General features: G+C 40.7%; 1 protein-coding gene across 1 annotated transcript in view; it reads right to left on the minus strand.

Annotated features, from left to right (window-relative positions):
• luzp2 (leucine zipper protein 2) overlaps window positions 1–25,519 on the minus strand; it is a 388,961-nt gene that overhangs the window by 35,566 nt on the left and 327,876 nt on the right. Inside the window, exon 10 of the mRNA XM_072592734.1 lies at window positions 2,488–2,598. Coding sequence (XP_072448835.1) covers window positions 2,488–2,598 — 111 coding nt within the window. The remainder of the gene's footprint in view (window positions 1–2,487; window positions 2,599–25,519) is intronic.

A 25,519-nucleotide genomic window follows, 5' to 3' on the forward strand; every position in this document is an offset into this window, starting at 1 on the left:
CCTGCCACCCTCTGTGTAAAAAACATATCTCACAAAGCTCCTTTAAACTTTCCCACTTTCATCTTAAACTATGGCCTTTCATATTTGACATTTCCACATTGGGAAAATAACCTGACTATCCAGCCTATGCATACATCTCAAAATTTTATATATTTCTATCAGGTCCCCCATCAACCTCTGACACTCAAGCGAAAACTCAGCAAATCCAAGTTTGTCCAACCACTCCTTAAGTTAAAACACTTCAATGCAGACAACATTTTGGTAAACCTCTTTTGCTTCCTCTCTAAAGCCTCCAGCTCCTTCCTATAGTTTGACAATGAGAACTGCACATAATAGTCTAAATGTGGCCTAACTGAAGTCTTACATAACTACTACATAAGTAGTTGCCAACTACTTATCGACTTGCCCTTGCCAACTTTTATCCTCAATGACCCAACCAATGAAGGCAAGCATGCCATACGCCTTCTTTACCACCCTGTCCATTTGTGTTGGCACTTTCATCCTGCCCCTGGTTGCCCTTGAAACATTGGTGGGGAGCTGACCTCTTGAACTGTTGCGATTCATGCACTAAATTCAAATTCCATTAGGCACCATGACAGGTTCGAAACCAGATCTTCACAGCATATTATAGAATCTCTGGATTGATAGCATGATAATACCACTGGGTCATCACCTCCCAAAAGAGGAGGGGGAAGCTTGATGGGCTAAATGGCCTACTTTTGCTCCTACATCTTACAGTCCTGCAGCCTTCACTTACGCGTTGATTTGTCACGACGTTATTATGCACAATTATACCTAAGCATCTTATTTTGTTTCATTTTATGCTAATTATAGGTGAGGAGAGATGAACAAGATGCCTACAAGTGAGATTTCAGTCGATGATTCCATCATTGACAGATGAGTATTTTATGCTAATTGCTTTGAGGCAAATGACATGTCTTTGGTTGACATTTACAAATGTAAAGTAATGGCCTACAGATCATGCAGTGGAAGGAAGACAATGTGTCAATTTCCTATTTGCGTCTGTAGCTCCTGACTTTGTATAATGTGTGTTAATCAGTCTGTAGGCACTCCACTGTTCATGCCTTGAACAGTCAGCAGAAAATGATCACAGCTCCCACAACATGGACAAAGCAATCAAATCTATTACACAACTGAGGCAGCTTGTGAGAACCAAAGTGGCTTATGTTGCAGCAGGTTTTTTTGCAAAGTATTTCTTATTATGTCTCAAAGAGAGCTTACATTGCAAGAAACCTGCAACACCTCACCCGCACCCCCCACTTTTTGTTTATTGAGAATATAAACAATGGGAGAGCTGATGACAGGTCGTTTGACCTATCAGACCTCCTGTCTGGAGAACATTAATTCACCTACCATAGTGTCCAGTTGTATATTCTTTATCCAAGCTTGCTGGCTCATCAGCTTGTTAGAGTTTTTCTCTTAAGAGAGCCTGGCAATAACTGGACTCAGAATGTGAGAGAAAGGTTTGGTTCTGTGTTAGAATTGGGATAATGTTTTAAATTAGGAGAAAGTGGGGACTGCAGATGCTGGAGAGTCAGAGTCGAAAAGTGTGGTGCGAGACAAGCACAGAAGGTCAGGCAGCATCCGTGGAGCAGGAGAGTTGACATTTCAGGCATAAGGGATGTGAACTGTCTGAAAGAGTGGAGGATGAGGATGGGATAGTGTATGGGGATGAGCTTAGAATAGTTCACAGGTTGGTGTAACATTGAGGGCCGAAGGGCCTGTTCTGCGCTGTATTGTTCTATGTTCTAAACAGGCTCAATTGAGGTAGTCAAGGGGGAATTAGATGTTAATTGGGAAAAGAAGAATGTGTGGGATACTGGGGAGAAGGTAAATGATTAGCACTGGGTGCAATGCTTACTCGGGGAGCCAGAGTAGACGTGATGGTCTGAATGGCTTTATTCTATACTTAGACATTCTGCCTTTCTGTGATCGTTACTTGGTCAAACCTGAAATCGAGTCAAGTTTAGAATGGTGCTGGAAAAGCACAGCCAGTCAGGCAGCATCCGTGGAGCAGGAAAATCGACGTTTCAGGATTCCTGATGAAGGGCTCCTGCCTGAAACATCGATTTTCCTGCTCCTTGGATGCTGCCTGACCTGCTGTGCATTTCCAGCAACACTCTAATCTTGACCCTGATCTCCAGCATCTGCAGGCCTCACTTTCACCAAACCTGAAGTCAGCTCACCTTTTGTGTACAATCTAGAGTTGTCATTTGAAGATCATTTACTGGTCTTTGAAAGCAGATCCATAGACTTGATACAGATTCACTTTCTCCCCAGTCCACAGTTCTGTCTGCACAGAATAAGCACTTGAATAGGTAATATAATGTTGAGATGGATAGAAATAATTTCACATTGCTGATGCCTTATTTGCCTACTCAGTGAGCAACTTAAAAAAAAAGTCATCTGTTAAATTATGTTTCCAATCACAAATTGACATTGGATCCCATGTTGTGTTGATCTTACATTGTGAGAGCTGCAGTCCATTAAGTCTTGATCATCGCTCTTCATGGCCACATTGGGAAACACCCCTTTGCTTGGTGAGCTGGTATTTTCAATCTGGGAGATATCTGGGAGCTAGAAGAGATGGTGAGAAGAAAAAGGAAACAAATTCAATGATGGTCTTTTCTTCATCATTTGAATGTTTCTGGGGAGACAGAAAATTAAAATAAGCTGCACAGTGGGCAGGAGGTCATTTTATTTATTATTCTTAGACATTAGTGCATTTTTCACTATGCCAACAAATATAACCATCTATTTTACATCTAAGATATCAGTAAGGAAACACTTCCTTTGGATCAGTAAATTAAACAAAAACAACGAGAACAGTAACTTATCAGGGTTGATTTATTCCATTGATAGTCATGGAGATGGAACTCACATTTAATGAGAGATCTAGAGAAAATGTTTACAACCTTGTAGCCAATGCATTTTCAACCCCTGAAATATTAATTTGAAAATCATGAACTCTGACCAGATTATATTATTGGTGGTTGCCACACAATTTTCCTGAATAGGTCACTTTTTAATAAAATACTTGACAGGTTTCAAAATATGATACTGGGAGTGTGGTAATTTTTTTTTCGGTTAAAGGGCGACAGTCTTCCTTTCTACTGACCTGACTAATGTAAAGGGAAACACAATCAAATAATCAAAGACACAAGACAGATTATTCCTATTAAAGCCCAATATTTGAGCTCGACAACACATTATGCCTATCTACCCTCAGACATCTCTCGAGATAAAATAACCAAAAGCAGTCAATGCTTCTTTTGCGCGTAAACGTTGACAGGAACACAGAAACTAATATCCATTAATATAATAGAGCATTGTGAGGGGTTTGCACATACGATTATGTGGAGTTGATTAAAAGTAGATTTAATTAATTTCAGCATAATGTGCTCATCTTGATGTACTTGGTTTACTCACACTGTCTGCATGATTTGCATGTTTAAATGAAATATTGCTGGCTGTGGTTCAAGTGACTTGGGATGGATGTTATCTTTGGATGAAGTTGGTTGCTATTATTGCTATTTAAAGTGTTGGAGATAAGGTGATGTTTCTCTAACCAATACTTATATGCTAACCTAACTTTATATGAAATACAGTTGGAAGGGTACGTAAGGGAGAAATCCATGGACATACTGCTGCATTAATGGCATTACATGGATACGTTAATTCCCAGGGAAAATAGTACTGCATACTACTACCTGCCTGCTAATCTTGTTGTTCAATGCTATCAATACCAAATTTCAACCTGCCCTGGAAATCATTATAACAGCATGAAAATCATGAATTTCACAAATGTTGCTGGTTTACTTGCTATTTAATTAACCACAACTGGTGGCATATATAGAATCATAATATCCAGCGTGGAAGCCGGCCATTCGGCCCATCAAACCGGCAAAAGATTGAAAGCTTCTGAGTCAGAAGGATTGCATTGGAGGGGGAAGAAATGAAGGAAGAAATTAATGATCTTCTTCTGGATATGAATAAGTAGTTTCCAGACATACTGGAACAGTTGTTTGAGAACTGTAAAAAAAAACTCTGATTCCAATGTTGCTAACTCTATCTCCTACCTTGTAAAGAACTAAAAGAATAATAGGGTGATTGCAGGTTTTATTGAATTGAGTTGTAAAGATAGAGAATGGCAATTCAACTTATTTTTGCAGGGAAAAGATAGATTGAGACAAAACTCATTTCACTAAACTTAAGGCTATAACTGAAATGTTGCACGACACTTTTGCTATAAATTCTGTGTCTTACTGTCCTGCTGCCTGATGAAGGATCAGCGCTCCGAAAGCTAGTGCTTCCAAATAAACCTGTTGGACTATAACCTGGGGTTGTGTGATTAGAAAATTTGTCCACCCCAGTCCAACCCCTCCACATCATCGATGACTGTTGACCAAGCAGCTTGGAAGTCATTGAAATGTTAATAGATCTAGTTTCACATGTGAGTTAGTAAGAGGATGAAGAGATTATTGCTTGGCTGGAACAATCCATAATTGATGTGGTTATGCATGGAGTGTGAAGAGAATAGGTTTGATAAGTGAAATAGCTTAATTTGTTCACTTCCTTATGTGAGTTCACACAGCATTTTATAAACTCACCCATATTTTCACTTTCAGTAAATCTATAAATCTTGCTTTAGTTCTAAACTTTTCCTTCCTGGTTATTCAGAAATGTTGCCAACTCTATGATATAATGTCATTCTTGACATTTGAATTCCATATACAGTTCTGGCGATCAGATGAAAATAAAATTATTGATTAAATGTTAAGAAGACTTCTCCCATATTCTCTTCTCTATAAATTGAATTCTTCTACATGTCCATGCCTTAACTCACACTGAGTCCCATTCACCAATCGTCCCTCTCTTTGCTGATTTATTGGCTCCTGGTGAAGCTAATTTTAAATTTTCACAATATCTGTGCCCTGTTAACTCAGAACTCCTTAGTACCCTGAACTTAACTGATCCACCAGTATTTTCAGCTGGACATTTTAAAGTATTTAAAAAAAATACACCCAGTTTTAATGTATATTTTTGGTAGTGTGTGGAGTTTCTGTTTTTTGACTAAGTGTAGGAAATCTACCATCCTTGTCTGGTCTGGCCTACTTATAACTCCAGACACACGGGAATGTGGTTGACTCTTAACTGCCCTCTGGACAATTTGGGATGGGCAATAAATGCTGCCCTCAGCCGGAGATGCCCACGTTGCATGAAAAAAAAATTTTAAAATGATGGAGTAGAGATCTTAATAAAAGGCAGGGGCCATTATATTCATAACAGAGGATTGTAGACTCAAAGAACAAGGTGTAGAATCTGTTTGGGTGAAGCTAATTATTCAAGGAACTAATGAGAATGAGGAATTGATGGAAATAAGCATAAAAATTGCATGGAAGAGCTCAGCAGGTCTGGCAGCATCTGTAGAGAGAAATCAAAGTTAATGTTTCAGGTCAAGTGACTCTTCATCAGAATGATATAAAAGTGATATTGGATGAATTGAGACTAAAAGTCAATGAATCCATGGGACCTGATGAGCTTTGTAAGAGGCAGTGACAGAGATAGTGGATCAACTTCCAAAATTTCACAGATTATGGAATGGTGCTTGCAGATTGGAAGATGACCAACCTAACAGATATGTTTAAGATAGAAGGGAGAGAGAAAATGGAGCACTGTTAGCCTGATATCAGCATTAGGGAAAATATTAGAATCTATTTTAAACAATATGATAACAACACATAGGAAATAATGATCTGATTGGGTAGATGAATGGAAAATTATGTTTCACAAACTATTAATTTTTTTCCAGGATGTTACTGGCAGAGTAAATAAAGGGAAGAAGGGAATGTGATGTACTTGGATTTTTGGAATATTTTGATGAAGTCCCACACAAATGGCTAGTTGGAAAAACACGTGGAGCACGTTTCTAAGTTTTAGGGTGGTGAGATATGAGGCTATAAGGGCTGCAATGGAGTTCTCATCGAGTAGACAACTACAAGACAGCTTTAGAGCTTCACATTTTGCTCCAAAGTGTGGACTGACCTAATCAGATTAACCTAATGGCCTGACTCCTCTAACAGTAAAAATGGTGGGGTTATACATACATTTCAAAAGTAATGAAGTCTTCTCATCATCTCTCTCTCTCTCTCTCATCTCTGATCTGGAAGAGGGCATTGTGGGTCTGATCAGTAAGTTTGCAGAAGACACGAAGATTGGTGGAGTAGCAGAAAGCATAGAGGACTGTCAAAGAATATAGAAGAATATAGATAGACTGGAGAGTTGGGCGGAGAAGTGGCAGATAGAGTTCAATCCAGGCAAATGTGAGGTTATGCATTTTGGAAAGTCTAATTCTAGAGTGAACTATACTGTAAAAGGAAGACGCTTGGGAAAAGTTGATGAGCAGAGAGATCTGAGAGTTCAGGTCTATTGTACCCTGAAAGTGAATGCACAGGTGGATAGAGTGGTCAAGAAGGCATATGGTATGCTTGTCTTCATTGGACGTGGTATTCAGTATAAGAGCTGGCAGGTCTTATAAAATTATGTCAAAATTGTACAAGACTTTGGTTCACCACATTTAGAATACTGTGTACAGTTCTAGTCACCACATTACCAAAAGGATGTGGACACTTTGGAGAAGGTGCAGAGAAGGTTTATGCAGATGTTGCCTGATATGGAAGGTGCCAGTTATGAAGAGAGGTTGAGTAGGTTAGGATTGTTTTCATTAAAGGAGATTGAGGGGGCACCTGATTGAGGTCTACAAAATCATGAAAGGTATAGACAGGGTAGATAGAGATAAGCTTTTTCCCAGGGTGAGGGTTTCAATAACAAGATGTCATGCGTTCAAGGTGAGAGGTAAAAAGGTTAAGGGGGATACACACCGAAAATACTTTACACAGAGGGTAGTAGGTGCCTGAAGCACATTGCAGCCGAGGTAGTAGAGATAGGCACGGTAGATTCATTTAAGGAGTGTCAGGACAAATGCATGAGCAAGGGGGGGGTGCGGAGGGATACAGATACTTAGGAATTGGGTGATAGGTTTAGACAGTAGATTTGGATCAGCTCAGCCTTGGAGGACCGAAAGGCCTGTTCGTGGGTTGTAAATTTTTTTTGTTCTTTGTTCTCTTCCTTTTTCAGGTCAGTAACTTTCACCAATCATATATAACAAGAGTCAGTACTTGGGATTCAGCTCTTCACAATCTATGTCAATGATTTGGATGTGGAGGTAAATTGCAGCATTTCCGGATTTGCAGATGATACAAAACTGGGTGGGAATGTGAACTGTGGGGATGATGCAAAAAGGCTTCTAGGAGACTTAGGAAGGCTTAGTGGAAGATGGAAGATGGGATATAATGTGGATGAGGGCAATCCAGTTTGGTTGATGGAACAGAGGTACAGAGTATTTCTAAAATAATGAGAGATTGGTAAATGTTCATGTCCAAAAGGTTTTAGGAGTTCGCATTTGCTGAAAACTTAAGGAACTTTTATTATAAAACAACTTGAGCACAGAGTTGAAGATGGCTTGCTTCTTATGTTGAACTTTGGGGAGATTACACCTGAAAATCTTTGTGCAGTTTTGGTCTATTAAAGAGGATATACTTTCCAGCAAGGGACTGTAACAATTCGAGGGACTGATTCCTAAGATGGCACTGGATTGGAGTGGTGCTGGAAAAGCACAGCAGGTCAGGCAGCATCCGAGGAACAGGAAAATCGACATTTCAGGCAAAAGCCCTTCATCAGGAAAGGCTTTTCTTGCTCTTTGGATGCTGCCTGACCTGCTGTGCTTTTCCAGTACCAACTCTGCTCTAGACTCTGATCTCCAGCATCTGCACTCATCATTTTTTACCTCAGGTGGCACGACTGTCTTATGAAGGGAGAGTGAGGATACTAGCCCTGGATTCCCTAGAGTAATAGAGTCATAGATTGCATAGCATGGAAAGAGACCCTTCAGTTCAAATTGTCCATGTATACAAAATAAATCTAGTCACATTTGCTAGCATCTGGCCCATATCCCTCTAAACCCTTCCAAATCATATCCCCATCCAGATGCCATTTAAACGTGTAATTATCAAGCATAGAAAGAATTAGAGATAATCCCATCAAAACAAAACACAGTAAATGCAGAAAGGATGTTCCCATTGTTAAAATTGCTGAAAGCCAAGTGTCACAGTCTCAGAAATAAAGTACAATGACAGCTAGGGATGTATCCTCTTGTAAGAATGCCTGCCTTGAAGAAGTTTTCCTCCTCTCTCTACAAGAATCTCAGAGAGTCCCTCTCCCACTGCAACTCCCAGGTCATTTCCTCTGCCCTGAAGCTCTTCAACCATGTTGTGAAACAAACTCGCTACCACAGCCACATTCGCTTACTCTATGCTGCTTTCTCCCCACCCCCACCCTCCTCTAGCTTATCTCTCCACACTTCAGGCTTACTACCTTTATTCCTGATGAAGGGCTTTTGCCCGAAACGTCGATTTCGAAGCTACTTGGATGCTGCCTGAACTGCTGTGCTCTTCCAGCACCACTAATCCAGAAGCTAGGGATGTAAGGACAATGCAGGAAAATGGTATTGGGATAGGATTGAACAGATATATGTTTGCAGAAATTACTATGAACTTAGATTAATTACCTATGCATTTCATTGTAATGCGATTAAGAATCAGCGAAAAAAAATGAAGCCATCTTTTCAATATGATGGTTTACTGTTTTTCTTAAGCAGGGAGGTATTATGAAGTTAAAGGCGTGTACTGTATCTTTAAGAGAGAGTGAACGCTGTTCTGCACTGAGAGCTTACAAGACCAGTCTCAGAGTGTACTGGAAAATTGAAAATATGTAACATTTGGTTGTGAAATAGATCCCTGAGTTGGTTGCTGTTTTGACAATGATTTGAATTTAACCAATTATTTCAAATTATGCCCCAGGATAGTAAAACCCAATTGAGTTTGAATTTATTGTTTTGTTAACATCAAACCAATGAGACAATCTGATATTGGGGATATAAACAAGGCAGGCATTTTCAAAATTAGACAAAGTAAGTGCCATCAAGAGAGACTCAAGACATTGAAGCACGCTCTTTCAAAGATACCTTTTCATGTGAAACATATTCACAGTTAAAGAAAGAAGATGACCCAGGAAGAAGAAAGACACTGACGACAACAGCTGCTGTATGGTTTTGAAATGAAGTCAATGTAATTTTAATTAGTCTTTCATTGGAACAGTGTATTGTTATAGAGTTAGAGGCAGGTAATAAGCAGTTAAGAGAAAGGAGGGCTTAGAGTTGTGAATAGTTGTTGTTTAATGTTCACTTCTAGAGTTAACGAATAAACTGATATTATTGCCTTTAAATCAATCATTATCTAGAATAATGGAACAGAGAAAAGACTTTGTCTATTTATCCTATCCATGCCCTTCAATTTTGTAAACCTCTATAAGGTCACCCCTCAGCCTCCGACGCTCCAGGGAAAACAGCCCCAGCCTGTTCAGCCTCTCCCTATAGCTCAAATCCTCCAACCCTGGCAACATCCTTGTAAATCTTTTCTCAACCCTTTCAAGTTTCACAACATCTTTCCGATAGGAAGGATATCAGAATTGCATACAATATTCCAACAGTGGCCTAAACAATGTCCTGTACAGCCGCAACATGACCTCCCAACTCCTGTACTCAATACTCTGACCAATAAAGGAAAGCATACCAAACGCCTTCTTCACTATCCTATCTACCTGCAACTCCACTTTCAAGGAGCTATGAACCTGCACTCTTTGTTCAGCAACACTCCCTAACTAACCTTCTTTGATTCATACACTTTAACACCCAAGTTCCATCTACCATGGAATTCTACCCCATGTCCTCAGAATATTAGAAACAAAAACAGAGATTGCTGGAAAAAGTCAGGAGGTCTGGCACCAGCAGTGGAGAGAAAGCAAAGTTAATGTTTTCAGTCCAGTTATCCTTCTGAGGTTTCTCCTGAAATTTCTGTTTGTTTTCTGATTTCCAGCATCTGCAACTCCTTATTTCTTTTTTTCCTCAGAATATTAGCCTTGAGTTCCAGATTAACAGCTCAGTGAAGTTGTCATTACACTGCTATCTCCTCAACTGAACTACATGTCCACAACATTGAACTCAATTCATCGAGACTAGATAAGGATGAACTAACCCTATAAACCTTTCCTTTAACTTGTATGGATTACAAAAAATCAATACATCTATCCTCTTATCCTACAGTCTGCGCGGGAGTGACTGATTGACTGAAAGTGAGTCTGTGCAGGGTTCCTAGACAATCACATGTGACTGTCTAAATGATGTTGCATTTAGATTAGATTCGATTTCCTACAGTGTGGAAGCAGGCCCTTCAACCCAACAAGTCCACATCGACCCTCCGAAGAGCAACCCACCCAGACCCACTCCCCTGTACCTAACACTATGGACAATTTAGCATGGCCAATTCACCGAACCTGCACATCTTTGGACTGTGGGAGGAAACCGGAGCACCCGGAGGAAACCCACGCAGACACGGGGAGAATGTGCAAACTCCACACAGACAGTTGCCTGTGGCGGGAATTGAACCCGGGTCTCTGGTGCTGTGAGACAGCAGTGCTAACCACTGAGCCACTATGCCAATAGTCCAGAAAACACAGTTTCAACAATTTTTTTTTTGTTTAACCTAAGGGAACCAGTTGGTGTAAATTCTTCATGGCCTTCAAAGTGTTATTTGTGGGACACTAACAGAATTGCCAATATCCTCTCTGCATTGTAAAGTAAAAACCTGTTATGGTTTAACAAACAGTGGAAGAATTAGGAGGGGGGTATACTTTACCCTTCACCTGGTTGTAACACAAAAAAAAAGAAAAATAATGATAGTGAGACCAATAAACTGGGACAAGTAGCATGGCCAATAAGCTCAACCTCGTTAATAGCCCTATTTAGATGGAATAAATGATTTGGCAAGATACTTTGCAACACCCCATTTACCTTACAATGATCATTAGTATTAACGAGGTAGTACACATGTTTTCAGAGGCATGTACACAGTACAACTCTGTGTGATATTGATCCTTACTCAGGCAGAGTGCTGATGAAAAGGGTGAATGCTCACTTCTGGCAGCACATGTCGCTATTAGGGATAATCAAAAACAGAAGTTGCTGGAAAAGCTCAGTAGGTCTGGCAGCATCGGTGAAGAGAAATCAGAATTAACGTTTTGGACCTGGTTTTGATCCTGATTTACACAGCATTCATAGTTCTTTTGATTTTTTATTTAGCTGTTAGGACTTCTTTTGAGATTGCAAACCTGCTGGATTTTCAGCTCAAGTATCAGGTGTACCCTAGAACTCTGTGGGAAGTTGGAAAAGTGAATGCTGGGCCTCTTGCTGAGATATTTGTATCATCAACATCCACAGGAGAGGTGCCAGAAGACTGGAGGATGGCAAACGTGGTGCCACTGTTTAAGAAAGGTGGTAAGGACAAGCCAGGGAACTTATGGTGGTGGGCAAATTATTCGAGGAAATCCTGAAGGACAGGATGTATATGATTTGGAAAGGCAAGGACTGATTAGGGATAGGCAACATGGCTTTGTGTGTGGCAAATCATGTCTCACAAACTTGATTGAGTTTTTTGAAGAAGAAACAAAGAGGGTTGATGAGAACAGAGCAGTAGACATGATCTATATGGACTTTAGTAAGGCTTCAACAAGGTTCCCCATGGGAGACTCATCAGCAAGGTTAGATCTCATGGATTACAGGGAGAACTAGCCATTTGGATACAGAACTGTCTCAAAGGTAGAAGACAGAGGGTGGTGGTGGAGAGTTGTTTTTCAGACTGGAGGCCTGTGACCAGTGGAGTGCCACAAGGATCAGTGATGGGTTCACTACTTTTCATCATTTATATAAATGACTTGGATGTGAGCATAAGAGGTATAGTTATTAAGCTTGCAGATGACACCAAAATTGGAGGTGTAGTGGATAGCGAAGGAGGTTACCTCAGATTACAGCTGGATCTTAATCAGGTGGACACATGGGCTGAGGAGTGGCAGATGGAGTTTAGAACAAAGAAGATTTACAGCCCTCAAAGCCTGAGCTGATCCAATCTACTGTCTAAACCTCTCACCCAATTCCTAAGCATCTGTATCCCTCTGCTCCCCACCGACTCATACATCTGTCCAGACGCATCTTAAATGAATCAACCATGCCTGCCTCTACCACCTCTGCTGGCAACACTTTCCAGTTGCCTACCACCCTCTTTGTGAAGTACTTGCCGCGTGCATCCCCCTTAAACTTTCCACCTTTCACCTTGAAAGCGTGACCTCTCGTTATTGAATCCTTCACCCTGGGAAAAAGCTTGTCTCTATCCACCCTGTCTATACCCTTCATGATTTTGTAAACCTCAGTGAGGATCCCCCCTCAAACTCCTTTTTTCTAATGAAAATAAACCTAACCTACTCAACCTCTCTTCATTACTAGCACCTTCCATACCAGGCAACATCCTCATAAACCTTCTCTGCACCTTCTCCAAAGTGTCCACATCCTTTTGGTAATGTGGCGACCAGAACTGTACACAGTATTCTAAATGCGGCCGAACCAATGTCTTGCACAATTTTAATATGACTTGCCTGCTCTTATACTCAATGCCCCATCCAATGAAGGCAAGCATACTATGTGCCTTCTTGACCACTCTATCCATCTATGCAGCAACCTTCAGGGTACAATGGACCTGCACTCCTAGATCTCTCTGGCCATCAACTTTTCCCAAGGCTCTTCCATTCATTGTATAATTTGCTCTAGAATTAGTCTTGCCTAAATGCATCACCTCACATTTGTCTGGACTGAAATCCATCTGCCACTTTTCTGCCCAACTCTCCAGACTATCTATGTCCTCATGTATTCTCTGACAGTCCCTTATGCTTTCTGTTACTCCACCAATCTTCATGTCATCTGCAAACTTACTGATCATACCAACAGTGCCCTCTTCCAGATCATTTATGTATATCACAAACCAACCGTGGCCCCAACACTGACCCCTGTGGAGCACGACTGGTCACCTTTCTCCATTTTGAGAAACTCCCTTCAACTACTCTCTATCTCCTGATGCTTAACCAGTTCTTTATCCACCTAGCTAGAACACCCTGTGCACCATGTGACTTCACTTTCTCCATTGGTCTACCATGGGGAACCATATCAAATGCCTTACTAAAGTCCATGTATATGACATCAACAACCCTTCCTTCATCTATAAACTTGGTCACTTCCTTGAAGAACTCTATTATGTTGGTAAGGCACGATGTCCCCCACACAAAATCATGTTGTCTATCACTGATACACCAAAATATAAATATAAATATAAATAGATCCTAATAGATAGATAGATCCTACATAGGTAGATTCTAAATATAAATAGATCCTATCCCTCAGTACCTTCTCCAGCAACCTTCCCACTACCGACGTCAGGCTCACTGGTCTGTAGTTACCCAGAATATCCCTACTACCCATTTTGTACAGGGGGACAACATGAGCAACCTTCCAGTCCTCCGGCACCTTACCTGTATTTAAGGATGCCACAAAGATATCTGTCAAGGCCCCAGCTATTTCCTCTCTCACCTCCCTCAGCAACCTGGGATAGATCCCATCCAGTCCTGGATATTTGTCCACCTTAATAACCTCTAATATTTCCAACATATCTTCTCTACTTAAGTCAACGTGATCCAGACTAATCAAACTTCTTTCTCTCATCTCAACATTTATCATGTTCCTCTCCTCCGTGAACACTGATGCTAAGTAATCATTCAGAATCTCACCCATTCTCTCAGGTTCGACACATAGCTTCCTTCAGTATCCTTTAGTGGACCAATCCTTTCTCTAATTACCTGCTTGCTTCTTTTAAGAATAAAATGCTTTGGGATTCTCCTTAATTCTTCTTGCTAAAGCTACTTCATGACCCCTTTTTGCCCGCTTGATTCCTCTTTTTAGACTTGTCCTACTCTTCTGATACTCCTCCAGGGCCTTTTCTGTTCTTAGTTGTCTAGACCTTCTGTATACTTCCCTTTTCCTCTTGTCTAGTCATATAATTTCTCCAGTCATCCACGGTTCGTGAATCTTGCCATTCCTATCCTTTGCCTTCAATGGGACATGCTTATCCTGCACTATTTTTAACCTATCTTTGAAAGCCGCCCACATCCCAAATGTGGACATCCCTTCAAATAGCTGTGTCTAATCCACATTTCTGAGCTCCTGCCTAATTTTGATATAATTGGCCTTGGCCCAGTTTAGTACCCTTCCCTTAGGACCACTCTCTTCTTTATCTAAGAGTATTCTAAAACTTACAGAATTGAGATCACTGTTCCCAAAGAAATCCCCCACCGCAACTTCTACCACCTTGTCCTGGCTCGTTCCCCCAGTACCAGGTCCAATATGGCCCCTCCCCTCGTCAGACTATTGACATACTGCTCTAGAAAACTCTCCTGGACGCTTCTTACAAATTCTACCCCATCCAGCCCTCTGAAGCTAAGTGTACCCCAGTCAACGTTGGGAAAATTAAAACCTCCCATCACCTCTACATCTTTCCATAATCTGTTTATCTATTTGTTCTTCTACCTCATGCTCACTGTTGGGAGGCCTGTAATAAAGCCCCAACAAATGCACCCTTCTTATTTCTCAGCTCCACTCAAAACCTCCATAGTGCGCTCCTTTAGCACAGCTGTGATATCGTCCCTGACCAGCAATGTAACTTCACCCCCCTCTTTTACTTCCCTCCCTGTCCTGTCTGAAGGGTCTATATCCTGGAACATTTAGTTGCCAATCATCATGCTCTTCCTTCAACCAAGTCTCTGTGATGGCAATAATGTCATACTCCCAGGCACTAATCCAAGCTCTAAGTTCATCTGCCTTACACACTATACTCCTTGCATTAATGTTGATACATTTCAGGCCACCAGTTTTTTTGCGCTCACCTGCTCTCTGCCTACTCTTCCCTTTATTAATGTTATCTTCATAATCCTTACAGTCTCCAGTCTCCACCTCGCTGCCTACCTGTTTTCTCTTCTGGTTCCCAGCCCCCTGCCACATTAGTTTAAAACCTCCCCAACAGCAGTTGCAAAAACTCCACCAAGGACATTGGTTCCAGTCTGGTTCAGATGTAGACCGTTCATTTTGTAATACTCCCACCTTCCCCAGAACTGGTCCCAATGTCCAACAAATCTGAACCCTCCCTCCTACACCATCTCTCAAGCCACCTTTCTGCCTATTTTTTTCAATTTCTACGCTGGTTAGCACATGGCACTGGTAGTAATCCCAAGATCACAACCTTTGAGGTCCTCCTCTTTAACATCTCTCCTAGCTCCCTGAATTCTTCTTTCAGGACCTCATCTCGTTTTCTACTTATATCGTTGGTGCCTATATGCACCAAGACAACTTGCTCTTTTAAATAAATGTAAGGTGCTGCATTTTGGGAAAGCAAAATCTTAGCAGGACTTATACACTTAATGGTAAGGTCCTAGGGAGTGTTGCTGAACAAAGAGACATTGGAGTGCAGGTTCATAGCACTTTGAAAGTAGAGTTGCAGGTAGATAGGATAGTGAAGGCATCATTTGGTATGCTTTTCGTTATTGGTCAGAGTACTGAGTAGGGAGGTCATGTTGCGGCTGTACGCGATATTGGTTAGGCCACTGTTGGAACATTGCGTCCAATTTTGGTCTCCTTCCTATCGGAAGGATGCTGTGAAACTTGAAAGGACTCAGAAAAGATTTACAAGGATGTTGCCAGGGTTGGAGGATTTGAGCTAGAGGGAGAGGTTGAATAGGCTGGGGCTGTTTTCCCTGGAGCATCGGAGGCTGAGGGATGACCTTATAGAGGTTTATAAAATCATGAGGACATGAATAGGGTAAATAGAAAAGGTCTTTTCCCTGGGGTGGGGAAGTCCAGAAGTAGAGGACATAGGCTTAGGGTGAAAGGGGAAAGATATAAAGGAGACCTAAGGGGCAACATTTTCACACAGAGGGTGGTATGGGATGGGCTGCAAGAGGAAGTGATAGAGGCTGGTACAATTGCAACATTTAAAAGGCATCTGGATGGATAGATGAATAGGAAGGGTTTGCAAGGCCATGGGCCAGGTGCTGGCAAATGGGACTAGATTAGGTTGGGATATCTGGTCAGCATGGACAAGTTGAACCGAAAGGTCTGTTTCCCTGCTGTACATCTCTATGACTCCCAGTCTTATAGAATCCAGCAGTGGCACTGTGGAATGGCTGTAGCATAAAAGATAACTGCCCAACCCACTGTGTCCTTTTTGCTTCCCTGCAAGACCAACCTAGGACCATTACCCTGCAATTGGCCCAATGACTTACAAATGTATTTCTTTCAGAGAATTTTGGAAAGGCAGGTCTTATACACTGAATGATAAAGTCCTGGGGAGTATTGGTGAATAAAGAGCTCTCGGAAAGTGGCGAGTCTTTGGAATTCCCTGTAACAGAAAGCAGTTGAGGCCAAAACACAACTTTAAGAAGTTAAGTATCTTTCTTAGGATTAAAGGGGTCAAAGAGTACGTTGAGAAAGCAGGAATTGGATACTGTGTTGGATGATCAACCATGAAAATATTGAGCAGTGGAGCAGGCATAATGGACTGACTATCTGAATCCTGTTCCTGGTTTTCTATGTTTCTGTATGCGTGCGGGATTTTTGATGCGTACAAATTACCAACAAGATTTGACTACATTACAATCAATGTTGACCAAAATTAAACAACATTTAACTGAGTTTTGCAACAATCTGTAGCTGTGAAAAGCTCAAGATAAGTGCAAGTTTCTTCCATTTATTTTCTCAAGGGTAATATGCAGAGTACAAGACACGCGTGACAATTTGTAAACTGCAGTCAAGCAGTGTTCTGAAAGATTGGAAGCTGTTTTTTGGTTGATAAAATAAAAACTGTTCAAATACACAGATTACTGAAATTTGTGAACTGTATTGGAACTGTATTCCATGCCTGAACCATACCCAAGATTCACACGAGTTTAAGTTTTGCCTGTCTTTTGCGTTTGTTTCATGAAGATATGTTCAAACAACTTCTTGGAATTTTTTTTAAGTGCAGTTCTGAAGCAATTCTTTCAACTTGGACCATACATTTCCAGTATCTTTGATGTAATGAGATATTGCTCCATGCTCACAATAGTGTTTTGAATCAAAATTAAGCACTGAAACATGTAAGGAGAAATGAGTCTTTTTACTGATTATCATACATTGTCAATGTGGAGTCCTAACGAGATCTCAGTTTTTGACAATTTATGTCAAAGACTTAATTAAAAGTGTGTCAGGTGACACAAAGATAGATAGGAATGTGTGATGTGACAATGATAAAAGGAGAATGCAGATGAATTTGGATAGTTTATGTGCGTGGGTATAAATCTGGCAGATGGAATATAATGTGACGAAATGTGAAGTTGTTCAATTTTGCAAAAAATATTGATTAAACAGAGAATGGCTTCAGAATTCTGAGGTCAAAGCAATCTAGGTGCTCTAATGCATCAGGCACAACATGTTTGCACAGCAAACGTTATATTAACCAGCAGCTTTAGCACCAGGAGTGTGCTAATTGATCAAAGGATTCAGATAATGAAAAGATCCTCATAATCAATGTAAAAATACGAGGTAATGGAAACATAATGTGGGTGGTATACACATCCCTGTAATACTTTACTTACAACATAAAACACTTAAAGAATAATGCAACTTTGATATAAACATAATTTACCAACTCTCAGCCTTCTCACTTGCACCCTCAACTGACTACTCAGACATCATGGAGATTGCGGTATTTGAGGAGAAATTGACTCACATAGAATCAACTGTTCATATTTTGTGTGACCATTTGGTTTGACAAGTATATTTACATGGAGGCAAATAATTTAAAAAATATATAATAATTGGTTAGAATAATCCAGTAAACTTCACAGTATTTGACATATATAATGTTTGCCTGTTTATCAAGAGTGCTGGTTCATAACGTACCAGCCAATTCAACGCTTGCTGCTGTGATCATTCTGTGATTTTAAGAGGTATACTTTTATGCTGGTTTTTATTTTGAGACAAAGGTGTTGAGTTTGTGTCTTCCAAGCCAATAAAATAAACAGCATGTGAGGCCCTACATTTTGTTTTAACTTAGAACAATAAAAGCAGCATGAATGGGTGGAGTCAGGCTCCCACAGAACCAGGGTTTTAGCTTAATTATCAGTAGTTGGGATTTTGAACTTGGCTGTGGAAACTGGACAATCTCTCTTCCAGAATTTTCTCTTGGCGTTCTTTCCTTCTAGACTGGAGACACATCAAATGTGAGACAATCTATTTTACTATGTTTGCCTTTGACAAAGGTGTGTTCATGGGATGTTATTATATCAGAACAGTTGCTGTTTAGTAATTAAGTAATCGATTATTCTGTTAAGTTTTCCAACAGAGTCAAGTTATACCAATTCTTCTTTCTTTTGTTTGTATTTTAACTGTAATCTCAGATAAAGTGTGGTTTACTTAAAGTAGTGTGACCAACTGAATCACATCTGGAAAACAGCACTTTACACTTGTCTTTTAATAAGATAAAAGTTAGGGTCTAGGCTACCTCCTTGATATATTTTGAAGATTTGGTGCAGCCTATAACACTGTATATAGGTACAACATGTAATTATGAATGTTAATGGAATGTATCTGGAAGATAAGACGACTTTGGGTGGTTCATACAGAAATTTCTAAAATTCTAATAGAGCTACATAGGGTAAACACAGGAAAGATGTTACCAGTGCCTGGGGTGGCAGAATTGAACATAAATGGATGATATGCATTTGTAATACAGGGCATTGGTGAGACCACATGTTGTATCTTAATTTGATTACCATATTTAAGGAAGGTGTTAGAGAAAGTGCAGAGGGTACGTAGAGGAAATGGACGATCTTATAAAGAAAGTTTGAACAGGCTGGGCTTGTTCCTTAGGAGTTTAGAAGAGTGGCAGGTGACCTGACTGAAGTAAATAAGACGTTGAAGGCTCCAGACAGAGTGGACTTGGAATAGATGCAATTTTTTTTAATGTGGGCCACTTCAAGTCTACTGGACATTGTTCAAAATTAGAGGCCACCTTATGAGGACAGAAATGAGGAGAAATGTTTTCTATTAGAGGGTTGAGAGACTTTGGAATGCTCTACCTCAGAAGGTGGTGGAGGAAGGTTATTTTATATTATTAGGGCAGAGGTAGATAGATTCTTATTAGGCAGTGGAATCAAGGGTCACTATTAGTAGGTCAGAATGTGGAACTCAAAACACAAACAGATCAGTCACAATCCTATTTAATGAAACAGCATACTCAAAGGGACCAAACGGTTTATTTCTGCTCCTAATATATTTGTATATGAGTTAAAAGTTGGTCAAAGTGATAGATTTTAAACATCTTCTTAAAAAACTTAAAAAGGCAAAACCTTTCAAAGAGAGGACTCCACATCTTCAGTTTCAGGCAGCTGAATAAATATAGGCCAATAGTGTACTGTTTAAAATAATGTAAGGCCCAGAGAGCAACATTGAAAGAATGTAGAAATCTATAAGAGTTAAAGAGCTGGAGGAGGTCAGAGACAATGAGGCCACGGAGGAATGTGAAAATGAGAATAATCCTTTTTTAAATGACCCAGGAACCAATGTAGAGAAATGATGGCGGGATCAGAGTTGGTGCAGGTGAGGAAATGAGCAGCATGGTTTTTGATGAATTCAAGATGAGTCTCAGATGAGCAACTGACCACAGTAGGAAGATGATTCCCCTATTCCAGAGATGAGACAGCATGGATGAGTAAGCTGAGGTAAGGACAGAGTTCGACAATGTTACAGAGGTAGAAATAAGCTGTCCCTGTGACAGACAGGATTAAGAATTAGAAATCAAGTGCAGGAGAGAAGAGTTCTAAGATGAGAGGAGAAATATGTAAAGGGGAACAGAGGGATGATTTTTCACACAGAGGGTGGTGCATGTATGGAATGTGCTGTCAGAGTGGTTGAGGCTGGTACAGCATTTGGAGGGGTATATGAATAGGAAGGGTTTAGAGGGTTATGGGCCAAATTCTGGTAAATGGGACTAAATTAATTTGGGACATCTGGTCGGCATGGTTGGACTGAATGGTCAGTTTCTGTGCTGCATGACTCTATGACTCCAATGTTTCAACTAGTCTTTTTCAGCTTGACAGGGCAGGTAAGGACAGGGATAAAACTGGCAACAAATGTACAGAGTTAAGGAAGGATTTGAAGAGTATGGACTTGATATTTCCACTTCTTATTTATTTGTAGGGAATTTGGGCTCACCCAGGATAGGACATCAGCCAAATATTGTGGAGCATAAAAAATAGGAAACAATGACATATAACTAGGATTATTAGCGCAAATGTCAAACCTGATATCATAGATTGGATTGCCCCTTCCCAGTTGCTGTGCAAAACCCCCAGTGTGGGGTCCAAACTACAGACACGCAGAGTCACTATTTTATATTTAACATCATTTTTCTAACTTATGCTATTTTCTCTCGGGTGGGAGATGAGACAGATCCTAATCTGACACTCAGTGACATCAGGATTATATTTCCAATAACTGCTCTCAATTCCTTCTCCTTGACATTGACATTTTCATTGAGGTGTTGAGTCCCTGACAGCTGTGTGCATGAAAGTTTGTGAATTTTGGAGAAAGTTTGCTGTGGATATAACAGATTTCTAACAGAAGTCCCTAAATTAGAATCATAGAATCCTAGAATTATACAATCCCTACAGTGTTGAAACAAGTCCACACCGACCCTCCAAAGAGTTACCCACCCAGACCCATTCCCCTATATTTACCCCTGACTAATGCACCTAACCTACACATTCCTGAACAATATAGACAATTTAGCATGGCCAATTCACCTAACTTACACATTTTTGGACTGTGGGAGGAAACTGGAGCACCTGGAGGAAACCCACGCACTCACAGGGAGAACGTGCAAATTCCACTCAGACAGTCACCGGAGGCTGGAATCGAACCTGTTCCCAGGTGCTGTGAGGCAGCAGTGCTAACAACTGAGCCACCATGCCATACCTTGATCCTGCTATTTTAGATGTCATAACTATATGATGTTGAAAGAGGATTTTTATGCTTAAATCCAGTGATTGTACACAAGTTCTGTTACTACAAGGTATTATCAGAATTATATGAGCATTCACATTCATTAGAGTACTTCATCCAGTTGAGAAAGTTCTTGCACTTTCAGCAGCATTGAGGTTCTGAATTAATTGAGTCACCTGGACATTATGCTTTGACATTTTTTCTTGAATTAAAAGCCAGACAATCACAGATTCCTACAACACAGAAATAGACCCTTCAGTCCAACCAGTCTATGCTGAAATTAACCCCAACCTAAACTAGCCCCATCTGCCTGACCCTGGCCCATATCCATTCAAACCTTTCCTATTCATGTACTTATCTAAACCTTTTAAACATTGTAACTGTGGCTGCATCCACCACTTCCTCAGGAAGCTTTTTTCACATGCGAATGACCCTCTGTTTAAAAGATATAGCCCTCACATAATTATTGAAAAATGAATGAGTAGAAGGGCAATACTTAGGCATATTTGAGAGAGAATGGATCAGTGCAGCTGAAAACAAGGGAACACTGATGAAGTTTCTGCTGCCAACAGTTTAGTAAGTATAGGATTGATGGAGACAGAGTGTGACTCACTGACACGTTGAACTTGCTGAGGGATTTAAAAAGCAAGGAAAGAAATGGAGTGCATTGCAAATCAAAATATGCTTTATCTCTTGCATTTTTGCATTTTATTATTTTTGCATAAACTATATCCACAAATCAGGGTAGCTTACGTTTCAGGGAGATGCAGCAACTGCAGCTGCGAATTTTCAAAATTTCAATTCAACACAGCATCATAGAGATGTGCAACACGGAAACACACCCATTGGTCAAACTCACCCATGCCGACCAGATATCCGAAATTAATCTAGTCCCATTTGCCAGCATTTAGCCCATATCCCTCTAAACCCTTTCTATTCTTAAGCCCATTTAGATGCCTTTTAAATGTTGCAATTGTACCAGCCTCGACCACTTCCTCTGGCAGCTCATTCTATACATGCACTACACTCTGCGTGAAAAAGTTGTCCCTTAAATCTTTCCCCTCTTACCTTGAACCTATGCCCTCTGGTTCTGGATTCCCCCAGCTCAGGGAAAAGACCTTGACCATTTACCCCATCAACATGTTTTATTTAATATTCATTACAGAACAGGTTCAATTACAACTTCTAATAATATTTCAAGTTTTCATTAAGCCAAAGTTTTTTTTAAATAAAAGTGTACTTCTTCTTAAGAAGCTTAATAATCTTTTTTTATTTGGCCAGAAGTGTGTTTCACCTGTGATAATCTCTCGGTGCACTCTCCCAATGACATGTGACTTGTGTCTGTCAGATATCTGTTTTCATCAATGTGTTTAAATTGTGATACATATGGAGAGGAATGTGGAAAAAATGCCACATAAATATATCCTAAATATTTCCCTGTCTGTTTTTGACATAGGCTTGATTCACTTCAAGAGTTCTCTGTATCTTTGTCTTCAGCTGTCAGTCCTCTGATTTATAGAGAAAAAAAAATTACTTTGCAATATCAGAGCCAGGCACAGTGCCGTGGGATACAATATATGAAATAATCACGGTCATAGCATTAATCTACTCTGTGCTTTGTTTCCTGTGTCATGTGGACTTCAGCCAAAATGAATATGAAGTTCATTATTAAGTCTCATTAATGAGCTTTTTGAAAGTACATGAATCTAATTCCTTTGTTTGGTTCAACCCCAACTGAATCTGTCCCACGACGAAAGAGCAGAGCCAAGGGCTCATCAGTTAGGAAATCAAAGGCCTGAATCTTCACCCTATAATCTATTGAGCGACATTCTTCTGTAAGTGTGGTTATGTTTTTGTGCATGGGTACAATTTTGACAGGCAATTATAATCTCTGATGAAGAGTCCTACCAGGCTTGAAACAGTCAAGAAAAACAAAGGACTGCAGATGCTCAAGATTAGAGACAAAAAGAGAAACTGCTGGAGAAACTCAGCAGGTCTGGTGTCTCCTATGGGAAGGAAGCAGAGTTGATGTTGAGTCCCATAACTCTTACACAGACCTGCTAGCAGCTAAGAAAACATGGTATTTGTGCTGAAGCTGGGATGTTTGAAGGGTGGAGGCACAGGTTAGGAGCGGTGAAGATGGAGCCCAGAGAGAGAGATACGAGGCGGGGGTGGGGGGGGCGGGGGGGGGGGGGGGGGGGTGATGGTGGTGGGGGGAAAGGGAAACACGGAGATTATGGATAGCAGGCCAGTACAGAAGAAAAGCTGAATAAGCAATGATAACAGCTCAGAGTAGGAGAAAATGAGTAAGATGTACGGAATATGTTAATGGACCTTCGCATACGTGGGATTAAGTGACTGCGCTCAAAGCAACCCATGTCATACAGAACCAAGTGTGGGGGCTGGGAAAAAACATGGAAGCATGGAATCAGGCTGAAAAGTTACTGAACTCAATGTTGAGTCCAAGAGGCTGCCACAAGTGGAAAATGAGGTGTTGTTCTGTGCTGAGTTGTGCTGAGTTTCACTGGAACACTGCAGCAAGCCTGAGACACACATGTTGGCCAGGAAACAGGGTGGTGTGTTGAAGTGGCAGGCAACTGGAAACTCAGTGTCATTTTTGCAGACAGAACATAAATCCTCAGTTGAGGGAAAAGGTAAATATTTCTGAGGTACTCCTACTTCGGAAGTCAGCACTGTCAGAAAAGATGTGATGGATGAAACATTAACTGTGCTTCTCTCTCTCGACAGATGCTTCCAGACCTGGGTCTGGGTGGGATGCTCTTCAGAGAGTTGGGGTGGGCTTAGTGGACCAAACGCTCAACTCCCACAGCATAATGATTCTGTGTTGGGAAGAACTTCTACACACAGAAGGGTGGTAGAGGTCTGGAACTCTCCTTTACCAAAGGCAGTTGATGCTAGTTAATTTTAAATTGCTCAGTTTAAATCTGAATGGTCAGATTTTCGTTAAGCAAAGGTATTAAGGGATATGATCCAAAGGTAGATATATGAAATTGGCCACAGATCAGCCATGATCTCATTCGATGGCGGAACAGGCTCGATGGGCTGAATGACCTACTCCTGTGCCTATGTTGCTAAATCCGAGTGGTTTTAAGCTCTGGACTCTTATACAATGGTAATACTGACTCAACTAAAACTGCTGCAATTTATTTCCACTTATGGTTCTTCATAGATGGCATTGTGGAGAGTCTCAGCTAATTAACTGTAATTTTGGCACCAGCAATGTTTAATTGTGTGGAGACAGTTCACACAGCTTGAGAGATGGAAAAATAAATGAATGATGGTGCCCCTGTGTCTGAGGGAATGACTAATTTGCAGTCTAGTAACATCTTAGGTCCCTTCACAGCTAACAATTCTATTTATTCGAATATTTATAAGAAATTTCTTAATGGATTGGTATGATTTTGACATCTTTCCTGACATTTAAATACGCCGGTCTAAAATTGAAGTTAAAATTAAAATACTGATGCGAGTGAAAACTCGGTAAACTGTACATTTACTCTTTCAGTGGGATTCTTTAGAGATAGGATGCAGAGGAAATTTAGCAGGATGTTACCCGGGCTGGAGAGTGTTAATTATGAAGAGAGATTAGACAAACTGGGGTTAATTTCCTTGGGGAGTGATGGGGGACATGTTTGAGATGTATAAACTTATGAGGGGCACAGACAGAGTAGACAGGGAGGAAACTTTCCCATGGTTGAGGGATTGATTTAAAAGATAAGGGAGCAGGAGATTTGTGGGGGGGGGGGGGAATGTGAGGGAAAGGTTTTTCATCCAGAGGATGGTGGGAATCTGGAACTCACTGCCTGTAAAAGTGGGAGAGGCAGAAACCCTCATGACATTCAAGAAATATTGTGATACCAAAGCATACGAGGCTACGGCCCAATTGCTGGAGAGTGGGGTGAGAATAGGTAGCTAATTTTTTTCCACAGTGTGGACACAATGAGCCGAAGGGACTATTTCTGAGCGATAGATCTCTGTTTTCCAAATGTTATGATTAGACATTGTTCAACTCTTTTGTGTAATAGCCTTGGGTTTAATTGGATAAGATATCATACAACATGGCAGATAGTACATCCATATATTATGAGCTGGAGCTGCACCAACCATCATATTAATAAAGGCTTCTATGTGGACATTGAGTGACCGTGGCAATGCAGGTGTTAGTCACTTTGCATGTGACACAAGGAAGTCTAATGTCTGTTTCAGGCATATATTCATGTTTGTAGCAATGAGCTGGATGTAATGTTTATGTAGGCAAAAGTGAGGACTGCAGATGGAGACTAGAGTCGAGAGTGTGGTGCTGGAAAAGCACAGCAGATCAGGCAGCATCCGAGGAGCAGGAGTGTCAACGTTTCGAACAAAAGCCCTTCATCAGGAATGAGGCTGTGAGCC

This window comes from Chiloscyllium punctatum, chromosome 22 (assembly GCF_047496795.1).
Source record: "Chiloscyllium punctatum isolate Juve2018m chromosome 22, sChiPun1.3, whole genome shotgun sequence".
Classification (NCBI taxonomy): domain Eukaryota; kingdom Metazoa; phylum Chordata; class Chondrichthyes; order Orectolobiformes; family Hemiscylliidae; genus Chiloscyllium; species Chiloscyllium punctatum.